This window comes from Chanodichthys erythropterus, chromosome 11, assembly GCF_024489055.1.
Source record: "Chanodichthys erythropterus isolate Z2021 chromosome 11, ASM2448905v1, whole genome shotgun sequence".
NCBI classification, from domain to species: Eukaryota; Metazoa; Chordata; class Actinopteri; order Cypriniformes; family Xenocyprididae; genus Chanodichthys; species Chanodichthys erythropterus.
This window is the reverse complement of record NC_090231.1, coordinates 32,606,973-32,624,328: the sequence shown is the minus strand read 5'-3', so window position 1 is coordinate 32,624,328 and position 17,356 is coordinate 32,606,973. Positions and strand designations below refer to the sequence as shown.

Genomic DNA, 17,356 nt, shown 5'->3' with positions numbered 1-17,356 from the left:
TGTTGTAGCCTGTTTATGGTTGCCAAGTGACATAGCAGTTGACCCATTGCTAAGCATACCCCGCTTAGTTACTGTAGCTTATCTAGACAAGCTTTACAGAATATCTCATAGGTAAACTGGAGATTTCTGTAAACTGCATTATTTTCAGTAAAATGTGCTCAGAAAGTGATATTTGTTTTGGTATAATTCCTATTATTAGTAACATTGTTAAATTTTGCAATAACGTGATACTAATGTATATGTGTGAGGTCTCTTATGCTGCATTTATTTGAATGTATAAACGTAAATATTGTTAAACATTATTACAATTAAAAATGGTTTAAAAAAAATCATCTCCCCTTTAGTTTCAGCATTTTTATCTTGTGATTTTTCTGGGAAATGAATGTCACTATTTTCACTTAATATTACTATAGTTTTTGTTAATATTTTGAATCCGATTTAGATTTTTATATTTTCTGCTTTCATTTTTCGTTTAAGTTTTAATATATATATATATATATATATATATATATATATATATATATATATATATATATATATATATATATATATATATATATTTTTTTTTTTTTTTTTTTTTAGTTTTATTTTTGGTTGTTTTTTAAACATGACTGTTTAGTTTTTATACATTTTTTATTTCAGTGTTAACATTTATTTCAAGCAATGAAAAAATGTTTTTAATGGTTTTAGTTAACAGTAATCTTTATATTGGATAATATGTCAAATAATGTTGTTAGTCTTTCCTTCCTGAAGCTACAACAGTTTACTTTGAATCAAATGAAAATAAATATAAATAAATGGAAAAAATATATAAATATATTAAATTTGGTTTGTGTAACCAAATAACAAACAAAGGAAATTGATACATACGACTTTGATTAATGAACAGGCCAAAATACAGCGGGACTCTTATTTTGAAATGCTTGTGCTTTGCTTTTGCTGCTCATTCAAGTTCAGATGAGAGATTAAAAAAAAACTACGTTGTTACAAGCGTTAAGGGGGTCGCACAGCGGACGCGTAGCGACACGTCTTTAAAATTCGAATGAGAGTACGCACACCGGCGGCGACATTCGGCGCCTGTCCGCGGCGCCCAGCTACGACTCGGGAAGTTGTTCAAAATCCTGCCGCGCCACAGAGCGCCATTTCAAGGTTTTATATTAAATTTATATTATATTTCCCTAAAATCGTCAATGTACATACTGATTTCACCCTGTGCTACAAGATACACTTGTTTTACATTCTGAGTTCAACAGCTTGAGTAAGGTCTAAACATATTTGGGGAAAAATGTATAATAAACGTAGCCCTTTGTAATATATTATTTTTCCATACACTAACCTCAGTGATGCGAAATAACAAAGCACAGGCAAATTCGATTGCCTCTATTTTTCAGTCTTCGACGTAAAAGTAGCAGTGCAGCAGTTTTTTTTTTTTTTTTTTTTTTTTTTTTTTGTTCGTCAATATTGATCTTTTTGAGGAGGACATAAAAACAGGGCATTCAAAAACCTTCATAATTACATTATATTATATATTTATCCAATGTAGACTATATCTGTTGAATACTGCATAATTTAGAAGTTAATATTCATTAATACTGTGAAATCCCCACAAAATACGAAATATTAAATATATTATATATTATTATACATTAGTTATCATGAACTAATAATGAACTGCACTTATACATCCTTTATCAATCTTTGTTTAAGTTAATTACAACATTTACTAATACATTATTAAAATCAAAGTTGTATTTAACATTAGTTACACTGAACTAACATGGACAAAGAACAACTGTTTTTTAACTAACATTAAGTTAACAAAGCTTAATAAATACTGTAACAAATGCTCATAGTTCATGTTAGTTAACCTAATACATTAACTATGATAACAAATGAAACTTTATTGTAAAGTGTTACCGAAATAACTTGTTTTGCTAACGTTTTTACTTGGACTAGCTAGTTAACGTTAGTTAAATAATATTGCTACAATGTAACATAGTTGCCTAGACAACCGATACAACAAAACAATAACAGACATAATGTGATTTTCATTAATGAACCTTCAAAAGTCAGCTATTATTCAATACAAATAAAAAATAAATAAAGTAAGCTTTCATCGTGCAGCTCTTCTGTCAGAAGCCGATTCAAAATTGAGCTCGCGCGTATAGAATGTGCGCGTCCGGTGTGAGATACCTGAGACGCGGCGCGGCACCGAGCTTAGCGTCCGGTGTGCGACCCCCTTTATAACACAATACAATATGAATAATATATTGTCATTATTGATCAGCATTAGTTCTTAAGCAAACGGTTGACTAATGTGCGCTAATCATTGATTGCGAGCTGATCTGAAGCGCTGTAGCGAGAGCCTGAAGAACGTGCAACAGCGCCATCTGTAAAACATGCAAATTTTACGGTCATAATGTGTGAATTTGTATGATCGCCAATGGCAACCTCAGCAAAAACATGACTGGCAAATTAATATTTTTAGTCGCAAATGCGACCGTTTTAGACACAGTCTGGAGCCCTGTAAATAAAATAAAATCATATATTTTACAATGTAATTTATTCCTGCCATGGCAAAGCTGAATTTTCAGCAGCCATTACTCCAGGTTTAAGTGTCGCATGATACTTGAAATCAATATGCTGATTTGGTGCTCAAGAAACAATTTATTAATTATGAGTGACAAAGCAACAACGTTGTTCTGAATTGTGGGGAACGTTTTCTTAAACCTATTTAATTTTATTAAAACTATTAGCTACCAATTAAACTAACTCTCATAGGCTTACATTAGAAAAAAGCAAAAGCTTGTTACCAAGCTATAGGATTGGTCAGTTTAATTTAAGGCGGGGCTTAGGGGAAGGGTCAACTAAAAAATGAATGCAAAATGTATTGCAAGTGTGAGTTTAACAGCATTTTACAATAGCTCATCCAGCCTAGTTTAGAGTTGTAGCTTTTCTTTTTTTTTATCGCTTTTTTCTGTGCTCCTTCCCATTCACAACCTTGCATTCACTCCCTTTGACACCCTTTCTCCAGCTTTCCATCAGAATGACATTTATTACAGTCTAGCTGAAATAAAGTATCTTTCTCTCTCCGTAGACGTTTGGCTGGTAATGACCTTGCTTTAATCCACCCAGAGGCTCTGTCTGGCCTCCATCAGCTTAAAGTCCTGTAAGTATTTCACACACACACACACACACACACACACACACACACACACACACACACACACACACACACACACACACACACACACACACTCACACACACACACACACTCACACACCTCTATTTGATTCAGGCTTACTCATTCACCCAGAGAGACGATCTTGTACAGCGCAGTGAGAGAGAAGTAGATCCTGCTGTGTGTTTTGTTGAGTTGTTAAATGGTGTTGTGTAACTAACAGGAATTTCATTGCTACTGGATCAGCAAGTCTGTCAGTGTCTGATGGAGTACCTTTCATCGTGATGCATTCTTCCTCTCTTTCTCTTTGCTCTAACTCATATTTTGTCCTTCAGGTGTTTGTGAGCCAATTCAAATGCACCTTATCAGCTGCCTGGTCCCCTCAGCCATGCTTTACATAAAGCTCATTTTTCCTCTTCCTGCCCCACAGTGCTGTTACAGGCTCATCCAGACATTGTTGTGGGAAATTGGGAATGAGTTAGGGAAACTGATAGTGGACCAAAAGCCAAGGGCTTTGGAGCTGTAGATGTTGGAGATGATTTGGGACCAGTTTTTATTTACTGTGGTCATGCGTTTATGAATGCCCCTTGGCTTGGCTGTGTGTATATGTGACAATATATGTGTGTTAGTGTGTAGTTGTGTGTGTGTGCTGTGGCCTGGCACTAAATGGGAAAAGCTGTCCTCGTGGCCTATGCCATTTGAGTGACGCCAGAGAGCTGATAGTGGAGAGGAAGCAAGATATGCACTGTGATTAGCTCAGAACAAGACACACACACACATAAAAACATACTACATCAGCACTAGTGCTCATATTGTGGTTATCTGGGCTCATGAGTGAAGAAATGTTGTAGAGAAGTGTATATGTATTGTGTTGTGCTGTGATATCAGACAGATGTGTCATAGAGGTGAATACAGTAAATAATTATAGTGTTGTGTATTTTTCAGGATGCTTCAGAACAATCAGTTGAAGACTGTCCCCAGTGCAGCTCTCAAGAATCTCCATGCCCTGCAGTCTTTGTAAGCATCTCCATCTGCTTTCTTTCTCTCTCCTTCTAGAACAAATATATTTCAATTTACACTACTGTTCAAACGATATATACAATTTTTTTTTTTTAAATGTGCACTTTTAAGGATGCATTGATCAAAAGTGACAGTAAAAACATGTTACTTGTTACACTGTTAAAAAATATATATTTCAAATAAATTATTTTCCTGTTAATCAAATATATATATATATTTTTTTTAATGAATCCACTAATACGACACAGCGAATGCCGGTGGTAAACACTCGTGTTCCAATACTCGTGCACGAGTTCTGGGAGGAGTTCCCTCATAATGAGCTGTGAAGGAGGGGGGTTGTTCTTACGCATGCGCTCATTTCAAAAACTCACTAACAGTCTTTAGTTTCTCAGTCGACGAAAAGATCCTCTGTAGTACCTTTAATAGTTGACTAATCGTTAATCGACTAGAAGAGGCTTAGTTGACCAAAAATTGTTAGTTGGTTAGTCGCAGAAAGAAAAAAATAAATAAAACTTAAATGAAACCAAACCCTTTTTTTTCCCTGACACATTTGGATGTGTATCTATCAAATGTGTGCGTGTATGGGGTCTTACTCTTAAAGTTAAAGCAGGGAGCGCACAATTTAAAGGGGCCACAGCCTGAATCGGTGCATAGTTAATGATGCCCCGAAATAGACAGTTAAAAAAATTAATTAAAAAAATGGGGTATTTTGAGCTGAAACTTCACAGACACATTCAGGGGACACCTTAGACTTATATTACATATTGTGAAAGAACGTTCTAGGGCACCTTTAATGATGTATTAGTTAGGCAAGTAGTTTCTGCTGTGGTATCAGAGTAGTTAAAGTGGGCCAAGTAATAAATGCAAAGTTACCCCCCACCCCCCAATTATTATTATTATTATTATTTATTTTTATTTTTTTTATTTGTTTATTTTATTTATTTATTTATTTTTTTGAGCGCCAAGTCAGCATATTAGAAAATTTTCAGTATGCCTGGTAAAAATTCAGCTTTGCCATCACAGGAAGACATTACATTTTCAAATATTTGATCAAATAAAGGCAGCCTTGGTGAGCATAAGAGACTTCTTTCAAAAACATTAAAATATCTTACCGACCACAAACTTTTGAGAAGTAGTTTACTTGTGACGGCAAAAGGGTGATTACAAAGGTGAACTTTTTTTTTTTTTTTTTTTTTTTTTTTTTGTGACCAGTTACCTAAAATGTATATTTTCCCTTATATATTAATGAAAATTCCAAAAGGTAACTTAGAACAGCGTGTCAATACAGATGGTTTAGTACGTTTTTTTCTTAGTCCTTGTTTTAAAACACTAACAATTAACCAACATTGAATGAAACTGTATTCTTTATAAACAAGTTCTTAATATGAAATTAAAGACTGGTTGATATCTAGATAATTAAGAAATATTATCTTGTCTACTCATACTGTACTATCTTCCTGCGCTCATAAAGGTTCCAATTCTAACACTAAAACAAAGAGCACCATATTTAATATTAAGTTTGATGTTTTTGCATTGCTGTATATGTGTGTATTTATTTGTTGGTTGGTTGGTTGGTTGGTTGGTTGGTTGGTTGGATGGATGGATGGATGGATGGATGGATGGATGGATGGATGGATGGATGGATGGATGGATGGATGGATGGATGGATGGATGGATGGATGGATGGATGGATTATCGAGATGATCAAATTTATTGGCTGATACATATGATTTGCACATTGTTTAAAAATAGTTTGTGTCCTGTTCATTTTCTCAGTTGCCTGTATAATGTTTCAATAAATAAAATGTAATTAATTTAATTCTAATGGAAGTAATGCTTAGGGGTTCATCAAGCAATGTTTTCATGGCAATGTCTTAGATGCATTAGAGTTCCTGTAACTATGCGTTGTTTTGTTTTTGTGTCTGTCCTCTAACTTTGTCACAGTGAGTTATAGTCCAACTGCTGTTTCTGCTGTGGGACAATGTATGTTTAAAAAATCAGGTTTTAACCATTATCAACTCTCCAGATCTCTCTTTCTCTCTCTATCTCACCCCCTCATGTTGTGTGTTTTTCCTCTCTTTTTCCCTGTGGTGCTAAAGTAATGTGTTTTGGCACAGTCCACCTGCTTTTGGATAAGGAGAATGACCTGCCAATCAACGTGCCTTCTGCCCCTCAGCAGGGTTGATGAGGGAAAGAGTAGGTTGTAGTCAGTGCAGAGGCCAAAGATCAGGGACACATGAGAGAGAGGGAAGGGTGCAGTCCTTTGGGATTATGTTCACCCTGCAGGCTTTCTCTGCACAGGTTCTTCAGCTGCGCTAATCAGGCTACCAAAAACACTTCCTAATTACAGTGACATTGCTGTGGGAAGCAAGGCAGAGACAAAGCCTGTAGAAAACACCAGGGAAAAACCATTTGTTTTACCAATTCTGCTTTATTACAATTGTTTGATAGCCTTTTGGTGAATAAATTTTTTGGTTGTAGCTAGTGATGCACTGAAAATTCTTTGCCTATACTAAATATTCTGGCTGAAAGCTTATACCAAAAACTGGAAATCCTCATTTTAAAATAGCCTTTGTTTAAAATAAATGTGCTCTTTATTAATTTTATACACAAAAATGGAAATTGTCATCATTGTCACCCTCAAATCTGTTCCAAATCTGTATGAATTTCTTTATTCTTCAGAACACAAAAGAAGATATTTTAAAGAATATGGGTAACCAAACAGTTGATGGGCCCCATTGACTTCCACAGTATGGGGTAAGAAGAAGAAGAAAAAGAAGAAGAAAAAAAAAAATATATATATATATATATATATATATATATATATATATATATATATATATATATATTACACTTTGGAAGTCAATGGGGCTTATCAACTATTTGGTTACCGACATTCTTCAAAATATCTTTTTTTGTATTCAGAAGAGGAAAGGAATTCAAACAGGTTTGGGACAACTTGAGGGTGAGTAAATTATACTGGCATGCTGTCTTTGATGTGGCTCTCTGTGAACAAACACGTGCACAATGCTGCTTCAGACAGCGTGCCAGCCCCGCGTTGAGTTCTCTTTTGCAGTTGAACGAAACACACAAAATGATGTCGAAATGCCCATTATTGGTGAGTATCCTCATAAGCAGTCTTAAAAGAGTTAAAGGCCTGGTTTCACAGACAGGGCGAAAACTGTTAAATGAACGAATTAGAGTTGTGAGTTGTGAAAATAGGATGTGTGCTGGTCTTAAAGTGACAGCAACTTAATAAACCGGCTGCTGTCTGTCATTAATGTTAATCAAAGAACAAAAGAGAAAGAGAAAATCACTCACTTTTCTTGACTGAATCACTTTTGTATCTTTAATAAGGATTAATCTATAGTCACTTTGTAATTTATGTGGTGAAGACTGCAGTGTTTAATAACTCTACAGATACAGAAATTATTTAAGAAATTATTCCATTTCTATATATTTACCTGTTAGGTCTACCTGAAAATCTTAAAGCAAAAATAATAATAATAATAATAATAAAATAAAATAAGACAATTACTTTTTTGTACATTTTAGCAGGGCAGGTAAAAATCTGAACCGGCCTGCCTGGGCCAGGAAAAAATCTTTAGAGTTGAGCCCTGATATTAAAGGCAGGTGGTGTGGATGTTACATGTATTACAATGGGTTTATGTCGAATGATTGCACTTATACACTTCCATTTAAATTTTTTATTTTTTATTTTTTTTTGAAAAGTCTGCTTACTAAGGCTTCAATGATTTGATCAAAAATACAATAAAGTCTTCACATGATCCTCCAGAGATCATTCTAATTTTGCTGCCATGATAATTTTTTTCAGAATTCTTTGATCAAAAGAAAGTTCAAAAGAAAAAGCATTAATTTAAAATATAATTATTTTGTTACATAAATGCTTTTACTGTCACTTTTGACCAATTTAATGCATCCTGCTGAAGAAAAGTATTAATTTCTTGAAGAAAAAAAAAAAACGTCTCCGCTATAAAACACAACCTCTTTTCTCTCAATACATCACCTATTAACAGCCATGTGTTTACATTAAATCTCATTCAATCTGGATAATTTCAAGTTTACACTGCTTTTTTTGTTCATGCCAGTGATTCTGTTATTTAATGTTAAAGTAACTGTTTCCATTTCATTTTTTCTCTAAAATAGAACAATAAAACATTTCAGGTGGGTAAAATTTCTTTGCATCCCTTGTTATAGCAGTTGACTTTATGGATATACTCTAGAAATACGACTGCCTCTCCTCACTCAAACAGTTTCCAAAACCACAATTATAATCTTACATCCATCTATAATTTCAAGTGGCCGTCTATGCCACAGTTTGCAGTGATCTGGTAAAGGTCGCTGCCTTCTAACCTCAAAAGTCAATTCTGTGGTTTGCCAGTTAACAGACCAGAGAGCAATTCATTATCACAAATAATTATCCTTCAGTCTCCTTGAGTGTTAAAGCTACGACCTGGTGTGTTTTAGAAATAGCTTATAAAGTAATAAATCTTAACAAAAGCTGAGCTGCTAATGTGTTACATTACAACAGTTCTTGTGGCCAAATGTTACCTTGTAGATATACATCTTGAATAATACCCTCTCTGTCATCTATGCCACCCAACCCTTTTGACTCGCTGTGAATCTCGTACTACATGTGTTTGTCAGTGTGTGCACGCTCGGCTTTGGCAGTGGCTGATGTGGACATGCCCAGATCTGCACGTTCAAAACAAGCAGCATGCACAGACTTCAGCTGCAGCTGACAGATCCGTATCTCCATAGATAAGATCCATCTCTCGACTCCTGAATATTGATTCGGTTTAATTCGCAAATTAACCATCCGTTTTAGGGACTGTATAATTGTGTCATTCATGAAGTGATTTCAGTTTACTTATCACTCACCAGCCCCACATTATGCCCATTGTGTGAGTTTCATGTCTGTGTAGAGCAGAGAACTAAACATTCTTAAACGTGCCAAAGCCGAAAGTGAGCCAGAGTTCATATCCAAAGCACACGTCAGTTTTGAAGATCTGTCACTCTAGTTCACAAATGCCTCGAAGTCCTGAAAATTTTTCTAAAGCATTGCACTTAGATTAAAAAAGGGGAAAAGTATATGCAAGAAAACTGGTTTCACTTGCTATTGGTTCATTAGTAGAACATGTGCGATCTTTAGTCCTCCTTTCCCAGAATGGCCTGAGAGAACACAAAAAATTTTATTTAACAAGCGAGACTACGCTTACAGTACACTATACACACACTATTCCAGGCAGGACTATTGTGAACAATTATGAGCTGTTTATATTTTCATTTGGTAAATCCACAGGACCTCTGTAATATATTTCCATTACACAGAGAGCTCCACACCATTTGTCTAACTGTGTGTTTCTGTTCCCAAATAAAGAGCTGACTATGCAGAATTTTAAGGCATCTTATGCACCTTCATGTTGTGAACTGTATCTTTTGCATAGAATGCAACTGAGACAAGCGCAGTGAAAAGAAATAAAAAAAAGTCTATCCAAGATGGCAGACACAGCAATATAAATATAATAATGACTTAAAGGGTTAGTACACCCAAAAATGAAAATTATGTCATTAATGACTCACCCTCATGTCGTTCCAAACCCGTAAGACCTCCGTTCATCTTCGGAACACAGTTTAAGATATTTTAGATTTTATATATTTTATAGTTTGATGATGTTTTTATTACCTTCCTGGACATGGACAGTATACCGTACATACATTTTCAATGAAGAAGCTCTCGGACTAAATCTAAAATATCTTAAACTGTGTTCCGAAGATGAACGGAGGTCTTACGGGTTTGGAACGACATGAGGGTGAGTCATTAATGACATAATTTTCATTTTTGGGTGAACTAACCCTTTAAGACTGAAAAGTGCCAAAAGAAATAGCTCAGTCTAATTAAGAATAGACTTTTTTTTTTTTTTACTCAATATTTGGGTGTTTTCTCATCTTCTACTGTTATATTTAGTGTTTCAACATAACAGCCTCATAAAAATGCATGTGCTGTTTTTTGCATGATAAATTTGAAGTAATTTATTCCAAAATTATCAGGCAGATCAGCAAGCGATCCAACTTGACATCATATTGTTTGGTACCGCCTTTAAAGGTGCCCTAGAATTAAAAATTGAGTTTATCTTGGCATAGTTGAATAACAAGAGTTCAGTACATGGAAATGACATACAGTGAGTCTCAAACTCCATTGTTTCCTCCTTCTTATATAAATCTCATTTGTTTAAAAGACCTCCAAAGAACAGGCGAATCTCAACATAACACCGACTGTTATGTAACTGTAGGGATCATTAATATGCACACCCCCAATATTTGCATATGCCAGCTCATGTTCAAGCATTAGACAAGGGCAGGACGTCTGGATGTGCACAGCTGAATCATCAGACTAGGTAAGCAAGCAAGAACAATAGCGAAAAATGGCAATACTGACATGATCCATGATAACATGATATTTTTAGTGATATTTGTAAACTGTCTTTCTAAATGTTTTGTTAGCATGTTGCTAATGTACTGTTAAATGTGGTTAAAGTTACCATTGTTTCTTATTGTATTCACAGAGACAAGACCCGTCACTATTTTCATTATTAAACACTTGCAGTCTGTATAATTCATAAACACAACTTCATTCTTTATAAATCTCTCCAACAGTGTAGCATTAGCCGTTAGCCACAGATCACAGCCTCAAATTCATTCAGAATCAAATGTAAACATCCAAATAAATACAATACTCACATAATCCGACGCATGCATGCAGTATGCATGACGAACACTTTGTAAAGATCCATTTTGAGGATTATAGGTAAGGACGTCACGTGACATACATTGCAACACATACAAGCTTTTTGTATAGTACATTAGGTTAGGGGCGATTGCCACCCCATGTACTTTTGGTTTTTGACTAGGCAGCGTAGAATAGTTAGGGCGTCTCGGACGCTAAAGACTTTTCTTTTCCACATTTTTCTTTGTTAGTTAGTCTTGGGGATATTTATAAGCTAGACTGTTTTGGTTTTGTTATTTTCTTCCCTTCCTCCCTGTCTCTTGTATGTTATTTGTTCCTCTAAATACTGTATATATCTATATATATATATATATTCCAATACTCTTGTCTATTTACACTTACCAACACACCTTTACACCTTGTGTTCACACTTAATAAATAATTGCATTGTTCTTACGGCTTTGTGGTTCTTTGTCCCATACATTGCTTATATGTGTTTTTTTAATGTGCTTTTTAATGTCAATTTTATATGTTATGCCCCTGTACCCCCTAGACCTTTTCAGGGGTCGTAACAAGCAGTGTAAACTTTGTTTATGCACTGTTTAAGGAAAGCACAAGCTTTGTGGGCGGGGAGCGTGAGCATTTAAAGGGGCCGCAACCTGAATCGGTGCATTTCTAATGATGCCCCAAAATAGGCAGTAAAAAAATGAATTAAAAAAAATCTATGGGGTATTTTGAGCTGAAACTTCACAGACACATTCAGGGGACACCTTAGACTTATATTACATTTTGTAAAAAAACGTTCGATGGCACCTTTAAAAAGCAGTGGGCACGGTTAAGTAATCGCTGTTGTGAGGTCAGTTTCGTCATTTATGAGGTTCTATTTGAGTTAGGATGTCTAGGTAGGCAGTTCAGCAAGGTCTGGTAAGAGAGCGTTTGTGAGTGAGTGTGCGTTTCCACTTAGTTTTTGTGCTTTGTCCTGTTTCAGTGGCAAGGTAATAAGGCTTTTTTCTTGTTCTAACTAAGATCTCCACCTACGCATACCCTAGTCTTTTGTGTTGTAATTGTATAATCACAGGGCAGGGAGAGTATAGCTTAGTCAGTGTCAGCCATATATAAACAGGAAGTCACCACCCCACCGTTATTACCCATCAACCCCTTCCTCCTAGTGATTGGCTCCCATTCCTTTTCTCAGTGCCCTAACTTAGAAAATAGAAATAGAAAATTCTCTACATGACTTCTGCGCTATATTCATAGTCTCCTGAAGTCATACGCAACACACACTTCTTAAGTATATACATACTGAGTCAGATCTTTTAAGCATCTACAGTATTTGCCACAGTACTGTTTATTTCGGTCACAAGCCCTGAGGCCTGAAAGGTGTGGTTCCTTTTTCTCATAAAGCCATTGAAGGGGCCCCTGAGTGGGGCCAGGGCTCCCACCTGGGCTGTGTGAAAAGGAAGGCCAGTGTAGTGAGATCATGGAAACGTCTTGTGTTTCTTTAACAGCACAGTGTGCAAAACTGAGTGCTAACTGATGTTTTAGCACCTATGTGACAGCACACTGTTATTCCCAGTATGCACGCTCTCCCAGTGGTGTATTTGTAGAAGTGGCTGTTTCGATATGTAAAAGCGTTTTCAGCTCTTTTATGCTCTATCCACATCAGGTTTTTTGAATCTTTTCCTATTTCTGTGCAGGCGGTTGGATGCTAACCACATCATTTCAGTGCCTGAGGACAGTTTTGAGGGACTGCAGCAGCTCAGGCACCTCTGGTTGGATGACAACAGCCTGACTGAGGTTCCTGTTGGCCCCCTACAGCACCAGAGTAACCTGCAGGCCCTGACGTTGGCCCTCAACCGGATCACACACATCCCAGACAATGCCTTCGCCAACCTCTCCAGCCTGGTTGTATTGTGAGTACTGTGCACTTTCGGCCGTATACACTAGAGGAATTCATCCTGCTTTTAACACTGATAAATTTACCTTCCCCTGTTGCCTTTTACCACACGTCAGTTAAATCCATCAATGCGCTACACTAACTGTAGTCCTAGGCGGCTCATAAAACACTCATACAAAAACACTTGCACATGGTTAAGTACACAGGCAGGTAAACAGCAGTGTGGATGGGCGAATTTAGAGAGAGAAAACAGGAAAGCAAAATGGACCCTTGTGTCTTGCAAAGTCAAACAGATGCTATAGACCCCCCCCCCCCCTTCTCTCTCTCTCTCACTCTCACTCTCTCTCTCTCTCTCTCTCTCTGTGCCTCACTTCTGGAAGCTTCTCTGTGGGTCTGATTTTCCAATTACATTCCAGCTGCTGGAAAATATTTGTCTTAGGAGTGGAGGCCAATTAATCCGTTAAGTAGACTGAACAAACACACAGACCTGTGTGGTGAAGTGCTAAGCAAAACGACTGAGGAGTTATCCGTTCAGAGAAAATGTTTATGTTAATGTTCTGCTGAGAAGTGCATCTTTTTAATGACTGGAAAATTCAAGCAAAATAGACATCCCTTAGTCATCCGTAGTCATGTGAACATTTATAAATGGATCCATTAATTCTGCATAGATTACATAAGATGTATTCTTTTACCTCTCAGGTTATATTCATCTATAATCTATCATTGTATTGCATCCTGGCCCTTTTAAAGGGTTAGTTCACCCATAAATGAAAATTCTGTCATTTATTACTCACCCTCATGCCGTTCCACACCCGTAAGACCTTCATTAATCTTCAGAACACAAATTAAGATATTTTAGTTGAAATCCGATAGCTCCGTGAGGCCTCCATCGGGAGCAATGACACTCTCTCTCTCAAGATCCATTAATGTACTAAAAACATATTTAAATCGGTTCATGTGAGTACAGTGGTTCAATATTAATATTATAAAGTGATGAGAATATTTTTAGAGCGACTAGTGATGGCCGATTTCAAAATACTGCTTCATGAAGCATCGGAGCACAGATGAATCAGTGTATCGAATCTGCTGTTCGGAGCGGCAATGCCACGTGATTTCGGCCGTTGGCAGTTTGACACGCGATCTGAATCATGATTCGACACACTGATTCATCTGAGTAATAAATGACAGAATTTGCAATTTTGGGTGAACTAACCCTTTAAGCACCTTCTGTATTTGTTTTCACACAGAACTCTGTATATAACTAATAAAGCACAGTGTTGAAGTAAATTTTAAAATTATAAATGCATGATATTCATTTTTAAATGGAGTATCAAAAAAGTGCACTAGAAAATGTACATCTTAAAATTAGTGATTTGTGTTATATTGGGTACCTTCTTTAATATCAATGATATTAGAAATTTTTTTAATGTATTATATTGGTTGGTATTGGATATTTAATAGTATGTACTCATATCCCTTATTTTTATATTTAGATCACCTTTGCGGTCATATATTTTTCACAAAGTTAATCTTTAAAAACATTCATGCTGTTAAATGTAATAATTAGCAACAGTCAAAGGGAATATCCATTTTTCATACTCTACATTATTATACCTAAATTCACTTTTGGCATTTAAAATAATTTAGTTTTCTTTTATTTAGGCAAAATTCGACATAACTTTATTGAACTTTATAAATTAAAAAAAAATTATAATCCTATTGGTTCAGCTAGAATCCCAACTTAAAATGATTGTGTGTAAATTAATGTTTCTAAATAAATATTGCTTCTAAAATCTTGTTTGTCCGTGTCGTTCAGGCATCTACACAATAATCGGATTCAGGAGATTGGAAAAAACTGCTTTAATGGGCTGGACAACCTGGAGACATTGTGAGTTCCCCTTCACTTAGACATGTAATCACACTTCCTGTCATTAAAGAGATTGTAATCTGCTGGAGTGGGTCTGTCATCAATAGCATCATACTACATATTTTTACAAGAGATTGTATGTGGGTACAAGTATAGTTACTCCGTGCTGTCTTTGGCATGATATATATCTGCTACTCTAGCGCCCTCTTCTGCTAGACTGAGGGTTGCAGAGAACATTGGGAGCTCTCTGTAAGGATGCCTGAGCTGACATTTATTTTAATACAGGTTTGCAGTGTAGTAAAGAACACACTAGACTGGTACTTCATCGGTATGTGAGCAGAGACAAAGGTTGAGTAATCCATTGAACCTTAAACCTGAAATGTTGCGTAATGTTTTTCACTTTGAATAAAAAGCATGTTATATATGACAAGTGTCTAAATAAAATTTGTATTTGCAGAGGTTTATGGCTTTAGAGGAGCACAGTCCCTTAAAATGTGCCAGTTGTTATTCTGAAAGTTTTTAGAGATTAAAATTCAATAGTTCACTTTAAAAAGATGCTGATGCAGAAAGTCTGCTGTCTTCTGCACCTGAATAGAGTTATTCAGGATTTACAGTATACCGATAAAGGACAAAGGAGTCTTTTAGGACCTTCGGCTTTACCTTATTGCCTCTCTCCACTTACCACAGTTCGTTTAGCAAGCATCCACCGCGTCAGGGAGGAAGAGGCGAGGGGAAGGGGAAGGCAGATAGCCATCACTGACTCTGCTTTATTTACTTATTCTGACCATAATTAGGACAGGATGAGGACACGCCAACGTCCTGTGCCCCTGGGGAGGAGAGTGGGACACCGGACAGGGGGCATTAGGGGGTAGAGAGGAAGTATCATGCCAGGTTGTATCGTGTGGCAGCTGAGACAAACAATAACACACTGAAGAAATCAGCAGACCGGTTGTCCTGACTGGCCTCTGTAAACAGCAGAGTTGATTTCTCTCAACAGATTTTTTGTTTTCTCCTTCTTTCGGATTGCTCCTTTTCTGTTGTTTGGCCCAAAATGATCTTCAGTTATGGCTGTCTTTAAAACAGAGATGGAAAAACAGAGAAGAAATCCCTATTATACTGCTTTATTAAATGTACAGCAATAATATAAAGAGCAAAAAGAGTTTCCTATATTAGTGGAGGTAATAGTTTTGCTCAAGTGTTCCATTCACACAAGGGAGGTTTTTTTCTAATATGAATAACTTTAATCTGCCCTGTCTCCTTTTAGGGATCTAAACTTCAACAATCTGAAGACCTTCCCAGAGGCCATTCAGACACTGCCCAAGCTGAAAGAACTGTGCGTATCTCCAAACACACACATTCAAACTCATTTACAGTCATGGTTGGTGTTATAACATTGTTGTTAGAAAATGGGGATTTCTGAAAATCTTTGTCAGAGAGGAAAAAGAATCAAATTGTTGTGAAGTTCCAGGTGCTGCTTTCAGCATTTTTATATTGTTATAAAAAGAAACACCTTGGGAGTTCTTTTAAAAGCAAGGAATATTAGAATCGTTTAAAAATGCACTTTAAATCATGGGTCCCAAACAGGTGTCTGTCTGTTAACCTCATCACCATTGTGTTTTGAAATCCAGAGAGCTTTAAAAACGTTGCTTGTGTCAAGCTGCCATCTAGTGTTGAGAATTAGAAATGCTTCATAATATTGAGCTGTGATCAATGATGTAGCAGTTACGAATCCTGAGGGAGAATGTCTCTGAGTGCTCATCTCACAGAGCTTCTTAAACATTTTTAGCTTAATGATTTCATAATGATTTTAATTTTTCCCTGTTTGCCAGAGGATTTCATAGCAATAACATCGCATCCATCCCCGAGGGAGCCTTCTGTAGGAATCCCCTGCTACGCACAATGTAAGCAAATGCTGATCCCACTGTCATGGAGCACACACACAGTCTAACTGAAATATTGTTGTGATTTATTTATTTATTTGGCTATAAACATCCATTATGTCTTCAGCCATCTGTTTGACAACCCTCTTTCCTTCGTGGGAACCACTGCTTTCCAGAACCTGTCAGACCTGCACTCTCTGTAAGCAGAATCATTATTCAATCATTGTTCTGGAACTAAATTAATGACACTCACAATTAACATATGAGCATGCAGGCGTTTGAATGACTGACCATACTACAGTGTTTACTTGCTTTTATGTTTTTTATTTATTCAACTTTATAGGAATTATTCACCCCAAAAATGAAAATGTTGTTCCAAACCAGTATAGTACTGTCTATCTTCCATGAAACACAAAAGATGATGTTTAGGAGTTGCTGTTTTCCGTAATGCACTTTTCTATATAATGTCATACACTACTGTTCAAAAGTTTGGGATCGGTAAGATTTTTGATGTTTTTAAAAGAAGTTTTTTATGCTCACCAAGGCTGCATTTATTTAATTAAAAAATACAGTAAAAACAGTAATATTGTGAAATATTATTACAATTTAAAATAACTGTTTTCTATTTGAAAATATTGTAAATTGTGATTTATTCCTGTGATGGCAAAGCTGAATTTTCAGCATCATTACTCCAGTCTTCAGTGTCATATGATATGACCCTTCAGAAATCATTCTAATATGCTGATTTGCTGCTCAAGAAAC

The 17,356-nt window shown here is 36.1% G+C and overlaps 1 protein-coding gene across 2 annotated transcripts in view; it reads left to right on the top strand.

The window, feature by feature from the left end:
• The window catches only part of lgr4 (leucine-rich repeat containing G protein-coupled receptor 4), a 71,023-nt gene that overhangs the window by 41,308 nt on the left and 12,359 nt on the right, over window positions 1-17,356 (top strand). For both annotated transcript variants that reach the window (XM_067399475.1, XM_067399474.1), the window contains 7 exons: window positions 3,098-3,169; window positions 4,128-4,199; window positions 12,648-12,863; window positions 14,664-14,735; window positions 15,979-16,047; window positions 16,544-16,615; window positions 16,722-16,793. In XM_067399475.1, the coding sequence (XP_067255576.1) occupies window positions 3,098-3,169; window positions 4,128-4,199; window positions 12,648-12,863; window positions 14,664-14,735; window positions 15,979-16,047; window positions 16,544-16,615; window positions 16,722-16,793 (645 nt within the window). The remainder of the gene's footprint in view (window positions 1-3,097; window positions 3,170-4,127; window positions 4,200-12,647; window positions 12,864-14,663; window positions 14,736-15,978; window positions 16,048-16,543; window positions 16,616-16,721; window positions 16,794-17,356) is intronic.